This window comes from Quercus lobata, chromosome 3 (assembly GCF_001633185.2).
Source record: "Quercus lobata isolate SW786 chromosome 3, ValleyOak3.0 Primary Assembly, whole genome shotgun sequence".
In the NCBI taxonomy this organism is placed as follows: Eukaryota; Viridiplantae; Streptophyta; class Magnoliopsida; order Fagales; family Fagaceae; genus Quercus; species Quercus lobata.
Window position 1 is genome coordinate 25256813 of NC_044906.1, and position 6875 is coordinate 25263687.

Consider the following 6875-nt stretch of genomic DNA (forward strand, 5'->3'; position numbering starts at 1 on the left):
GAAGTCTTTTCCTTATGGGACTCTACTTCAAGTCTTTCCGAGCGTGGTGAGCAAGGTTTTTCCTTGTAGAGGAGATCTACTTTCAATGTGCGTGACTCCTAGAATCACCCTTGTGCTCGGATTTCCATATTGGGATTCTATGGCGTTTTAGGCAATGAGCGATAGAGACCTTTGATCAAGGGCCCTTACTGTGTCCTTCAGCGATGGGCCTTCAATAAGCGTTGGATCACCTCTACATCGGCCCATCAATTCCAATCTGGCAGGCCCATTACCGCAGGCCCGTCAGGCTTATATTTTATCCTCTTCAACGCAAATGTTATTTATTAGATGCATTGACCACAGTACCACGCAATGTTACTTTATGTTGATGATACGGAGATAAAGTTTTCAATCAACTTTTAATTCTGTACTATCACTAATGTATGTGACAACATTTGACAAGGATGCTATATGTGCGTGCGGGTGTGAGAGAGAGGAACAAACTAGAATAAAATCTAAATAAAAAGTGTCAAATTATATTTAAAACCCTATATTTAGAGGTAGTTTAATATTGTAATTTGAAATTTACGACTGTTACAAATTAAACCTTATAGTTTCATTAACTTCAAATTGAACCTGAACTTCTAAAATTATATCATTACCATATAGTTTCATTAGTTTCAAATATTTAACCCTGCACTTTTAAAGTCATATCAATTTAAACCCCCTAATCAAACCTAAAAAGTTCAATGTTTAAAAATGATATGATTTTAAAATTTCAGGGTTCAATTTGAAACTAGCAAAATTATAATGTTTAATTTGTAACAATCTTAAAAATAAAATAAAATAATTGAAAGCCTTAAACTTCAAGATTTAATTTGTAACCGCTCCTAAAGAATATGGTCTAGCAAGTAATTTACCTTAAAACAAAGTGAGGAACAAATATATATCCAACAGAACATGACAAAAAGAAACCACATTGGTTATCATTCTCAAAAAGTTCACAAAATAGTGTTGCTAATTTTGTGGTGTGAATGACATAGCTAGTTTTTAACATAAATCTGGCCATACATTTCACAAAAACATAGCATTATTCAGGCAAAATGGACAATATCAATGAAAGTGTAAATAGAGAATTAGTTTTGTGGAGGAGTGTTAGCAAACTTCCATAGAAAATGATCCATGCTTTGATAGCTTCTACCACCAGCTACTTCTTCGATTGGTACAGCATCAGTTATCTCCTTCAGGTCATCTTCTGTAAGTTTCACGTTCAAAGAGCCAATATTGTCATCTAAGTTCTTGATTTTAGTTGTCCCTGTTAAAGTTCAAGGAAAATGAACATTGAGAAATAGCAGGTGAAAGTCTCAACTTGCCTCAACTTTTAAAATCTAGCAAACAGTTCCAAAGGGCTCTGACACAAAAGCAACTGTTTATACTAAATAAATATGATTGAAAATAAGAACATTAGTGAACTTTCCAGCTGAAAGAGAAAAGAAGATAGATACACACAATCACCCTTAATTATCAAATTTCAAGTTTCCTGCCCATGGGAGGTACACAAGGGTGCACTGGATAATAAAATTCCACTCTGCTTCAACATCTTCATTCATGTAACACTTCCAATGAAAAGTAAATAACTCAGCTAGACCTTGATTAATGTCATTAGATTTTTTCTTAATCCAGTTCCCTATATATTTAGCATACCTGCATATATTTTTTAGCAACTTTAATATCAAAAACACATAATTGACTCATGATTTTATTATTCCTCAAAATCAAACTACCATTCCTGCAAAAAGTCAGTAACTTGCTAGCCGATGGCCAATTCCTTCAAGACATTGTGATCACAAACCGTAACCCATTATAAAATCTGATTTAGTTATGACCACAGCCTAGGACTATGTTTATGAATATGTTAATAGGAAATTAAAATCTCTGAGTTTTTCTAAGGCTGTTATGACATTATAGCAGGCAATATCTATGTAATTTCCAGCCATGAAGTGGGTTGTTATCCATTTATATGCTAAACTTTGAAACTTGTGGCAGGAAATCCTTATGTAACTTAGATTGGGATAATTCTGATATATTTCCTTAACTTCTATATCAACTTTGTCCACTATAAGATGCAGGAAATATAAATTCTACTTGTTTCAGCTTAAGTGGGGAAAAGCGCACACTTGGAGTCCAGTTAATTTCAATTTGAAGCACACAAAAGATAATAATACATAACAAGAAATAGAATCTTCAGCCGCATTTCTTTCTCGTTTTGAAAACTTAAATACATAGCACATTTTTTACAAGTAATTAATCAGGAAAAAAACCAAAAAATGAAAGCCAATTACCAGGTATGGGTGCAATGTCATCTCCTTGTTTGAAAACCCATGCAAGTGCCAGCTGAGCAGGAGTGCATTGGTGCTTTCTAGCAAGTCTTTCTATTCGACTATAAATGGTCTTGTTCTTGTCCAAATTTTCTCCATGGAACCGAGGGTGCAAGGCCTTATAGAAAATAAAAATAATAAAAATAAAGAAGCTGGTTGTCAGTTTCATTTGAAGAATTTTTATTGTTGTTATTACTATTTTATTAAGGAGAAAGCACAATTTTTTGGCATATCTAAGACCAATTTGGCATTTTAAGTTTTAAAATCCTTTGCATCAGACAATGCTAAACTCAACTATTGCAAATTTTTTTGCAATAGTGCTACAGTACAATTCTAAAGTTAGAATTGTACTGTAGCAAGTATTCTAAAAAAAAATACTTTTTTATTCCCTTTTTTCCCCCAAAATCTCTCTCCTCTATCTCATTATTCAGTTATCTTCTCTCTCTTCCTTCTCTCTTCAGACCCAAACTTCATTCTCCTCTATCTCATTATTCAGTTATCTTCTCTCTCTTCCTTCTCTCTTTTTCCAGCTGCTCTCTCCTCTCTTCAGACCCAAACTTCATTCTCCTCCCAACATACATCACACATCACAGTGGCTCAGTTTTTCCGGTGGGTTACAATCCGGCGGTTCTGTGGTTGCTTTTTTTTTTTTTTTTGGCGTGGCTGATGGCGTTGGTCCCTATGGTGGTTGTGGATTTTTTTTTTTTTTTTTTGGTGACCAGTGCCTAAAGGGGTTGTGGGTCGTGTTTGGGTCATGGTTGGGTCCGATGTTTGGGTCGTGGTTGGGTTGTGGCTGAAGTGGGTTGGGTCCGATGTTTGGGTCGTGGTTGGATCGGTGGGCTGAGATTGGTTGATGGTGGGTTTGAAATAGTGGATCTGTTAATTGGTGGGTGGATCGGTTGGGTTGATCATCGGTAGCTCTGATGGTGGCTCCGGTGATGATTTTTTTTAATGGGTTTGCTCCAGTGGGTTTCAAATCGGTGGCATGGGCTGATGGGTTTTTGGTGCCGTGGCTGTGGTTGTGGTTGTTGATGGGTTGAGGTGCTGATGGGTTGAGGTGTCGTGGCTGTGGTTGTTGATGGGTTGAGGTGCTAGTGGGTTTTTGGTGTCGTGCCTGTGGTTGTTGATGGGTTGATGGGTGGCTTGAGTTGATCAATGGCTTGGGTTTTTGGTGCCGTGACTGTGGTTGTTGATGGCTTGTGTGTTGCTAGAGGTTGAGGGAGAAGGAGAGGAAAAAAAAAAAAAGATGGTTGGAAAGCCTAGGAAATATGAGTCTGAAAAAAAATGACAGTTATAAAGAGATATTAAAAAAATAATATTTTAACAGAAATAGAGTTTTGGGATGTGGAATTATTGTAAAATAAGATGGTATAATGATAAAGTGAGTTTTTAGAATGGTAAAATAGAGTAGCATTAGCATTTTCCAATGCTAATGCTCTAAGATGGTTCTTATAGTACAAGAACATGGCCTTAATTCTGAAACTTTTGGGGTTGGCTAGATTTTGAACAAAGTAATAATGCAGAAAGTGCGAAGAATAGTTTATTTTAATGTAGTCTTATGAATTTTGAGTCAATTGTACTTTTATTGGACAATTGGATTTTATTTTAGGTCTTATTAGTGAATTAGGTTATTAGTAGTTTATTTAAATTTCCTTAAGTCAAGAGTATTTTTGTTATTCAATACGTGACTCTCCTAAGTTGTTGCTGCATCCATTTTGGTTTTGTCCTGTGTCAACTAATTGGAGTCAGTCATATGTATTCTTCTTCTCCGTTATTCTATCCAATATAAAAATCACACTTTGTCACCTCCTTAATCAATATATCTTTTCTTACTACTACAAATGTTATTTTAAGTCTTCTGCTATTTTCTTTTGTGGATATATTTGAGATGATCTAGTTTACAAAAGAGATAGAGGGAACAAAAAGATGGATATATTGACAAAGTACCCGTTTGTTTCTTCCATACCTTTGCATAATTTCTCATCAATACAATTGATTTACTTATAGAAAAATGAAGGGAAAATAACTAATTTGGTTACTGAAGCTTACAAGAAGTTCTATTTGCTCCCTAACATTAGGGAGGTCAACAAGTTGAGTCAGTTTGGGTTTGGTATCAACCTGAACCTGCTACCTGACTAACTCCTTTTTGGGTTGGGAACATTCCTGCATGTTGTTTACTAGATTATTGGTTGAAGTGGATAACACCCCAGTTTTGGGTGAGCGGTTTTCACTTTTCTGTTAATAGTTATTACTCTTCTACCTCATCTTCCTATCATTCTAGGTGGACTTCCGATTGGCAAATCATCATCTAAGTCATGTCAGGTCAGCTATTTAACATGACATGTCATCTATTGTATTTGTGAGGCAGATAGAAAAGCTTAATAGCAAAATGTTAAAATGTCAGTAACTGGTTTGCAAATTTTCAAATATTAGAGATGAAATTGGAACTTCTTGTAAACTGCAAGAACTAAAATAGGTGTTTTCCCTTGTAGGAATTTTTCACTCGATAAACTTGAAGTATGCATTGCTCAAAAAGAGAACTATTATTGCCTGAAGAATTGTGCAGAAAATTTGAGAGTCCACAAATAAATGAGAAAAAATATCAGTGAAATATGTACCAGGCGGCTATTTGCATCCAAATCTTCCACAACTCCTTTGCCAGCGAAAAAACCACGGCCAAGAGGACTGTATGGAACTATACCAATGCCAAGCTCCCTACATGAACAAAGGCATCAAGAGAGCATTCTCATGCTTTTGGTTAAGATAATTACATATAATGAAATCAAAGCCACACAAAATGGATACAACCCAATTAAATTTTCCTTATAGTAACAGTCTTTCAAAGAAGATAATGGTCTTTGAAACCTAAGGGGAAAAAAAAAAAAGAGAAAGAGATACTTAGGACTCATTGAGTCTATCCCCTTAACTAAAATTTACAGACACAATGAGCAATGAACAAGCAGCTCTAAATTTAACTCCACATCTAGAACAGATGAACATGTGCAATCTTCTTATATGTGGAAGCACTCATGAGACCAAAATTATAAAAACATCATCTGTGAACTAAATAAACCTGCAAAGTGGAATTATCTCCTCCTCGATATCACGACTCCAGAGAGCAAGGATGTCAATACCGTACCGGAGGCCGTACCGGTTTGGCTACCGGTACGATATATTTCGGATACCGGTTAATACCGGTGTACCGTTTCGGGTTTACCGCTATTTTTTATATTTATAAATATATATATATATATATATATTATAATAAATATAAAAGTTTCCCATAAAACATTTCCTCAATTCAAAACTAATTATTCATGGTTTTAAACTTTAGTATCAATTAAAAGGGAAAAAAATATAAAATAATAAAATAGAAAGCTTAAAAGTTACCATTGCATACTAAAAAAACAAATAATACTAATAAGTTAATGCAAATAAGTTACCATTCTTTCCTAACAAAAATTCAAAAATTACAAAACTTAAAAAAAAAAAAAAAAAAAATTTCTGTACCGGCCGGTACTCCCGGTACCGGCCGGTATTGCCCGGTATTGGCCGGTACGGCCGGTACGAGGCCGGTACGGCCGGTATTTTTACCGGTACGAAACATAGGGGTTAACCGTACTGGATCACCGGCCGGTACGGTATATTCCGGCCGTACCGGCCGGTACGGTACGGTATCAACAACACTGCCAGAGAGACCACTCCATTTGTACAGCTGTGATGGGATGCACAGCATGTGCCCTCCTTATCGTGTCTGGGCTGGCTTCAGATAGACCAATATATTTGACTTTTCCTTCATCTACCAGTTTCTTAAGTTCACCAACCTATTCCAATAAGATGTATTTAATCATATTTGCAAAGAATTTAATAATTTCAAATTACAAACAAACAAGCAAGAATTTTAAAATCACCCATTGCAGGCATCTAGTTGAAAGAGAAAGAGAATCACTTACAGTTTCTTCTATGGGTACTTTTGTGTCTACCCGATGCTGATAATACAGATCAATATATTGCACATCAAGACGCTGTAAGCTAGCCTCACAGCCTGAGCAAACATACTCAGGGCTTCCATTCACTTGCATCTGAGGAAATCCTGATCTTTGGATGCCAAATTTGGTGGCTATTTGAATTTTCTCTCTCGGCAACTGTTTCAAGGCCTGAAAGATATAAACTTCATTCGGTTAAATGGAACAGAATTGTAATGTGGTCCTTGATTATTAATCAATTCACTAACAGATAATATAGAAAGTAGTAACAAAATTTTCACATCTGTGACCATCTTCAGAATTACTACCAGATAGGAACAAAAACATTTGACTTCTTGAGCTAGTAAAAGTAAAAATTAGTGTCTTTTACCTTTCCAATAAGAATTTCATTAGAATGGGGTCCATAAGCATCAGAAGTATCAAAGAAAGTGATTCCCTTACTGTAAGCATACTTTATTATTGAGATTCCATCCTCCTCGGAGAGAGGAGAATTGTAGGCTCCAGTAAGGGACATACATCCAAACCCCAACTT

General features: G+C 35.7%; 1 protein-coding gene across 1 annotated transcript; it reads right to left on the reverse strand.

Moving 5' to 3' along the window:
- Positions 1–924: 924 nt before the first annotated feature.
- Positions 925–6875, reverse strand: LOC115980053 (probable aldo-keto reductase 1). The gene is made up of 7 exons (XM_031102253.1): positions 6714–6875; positions 6311–6514; positions 6045–6181; positions 5431–5466; positions 4976–5072; positions 2322–2475; positions 925–1294 (listed from the first exon to the last, which is right to left on the reverse strand). The coding sequence occupies exons 1-7, from the start codon at positions 6855–6857 to the stop codon at positions 1116–1118; spliced, it is 951 nt and encodes a 316-aa protein (XP_030958113.1). The 5' UTR covers positions 6858–6875; the 3' UTR covers positions 925–1115.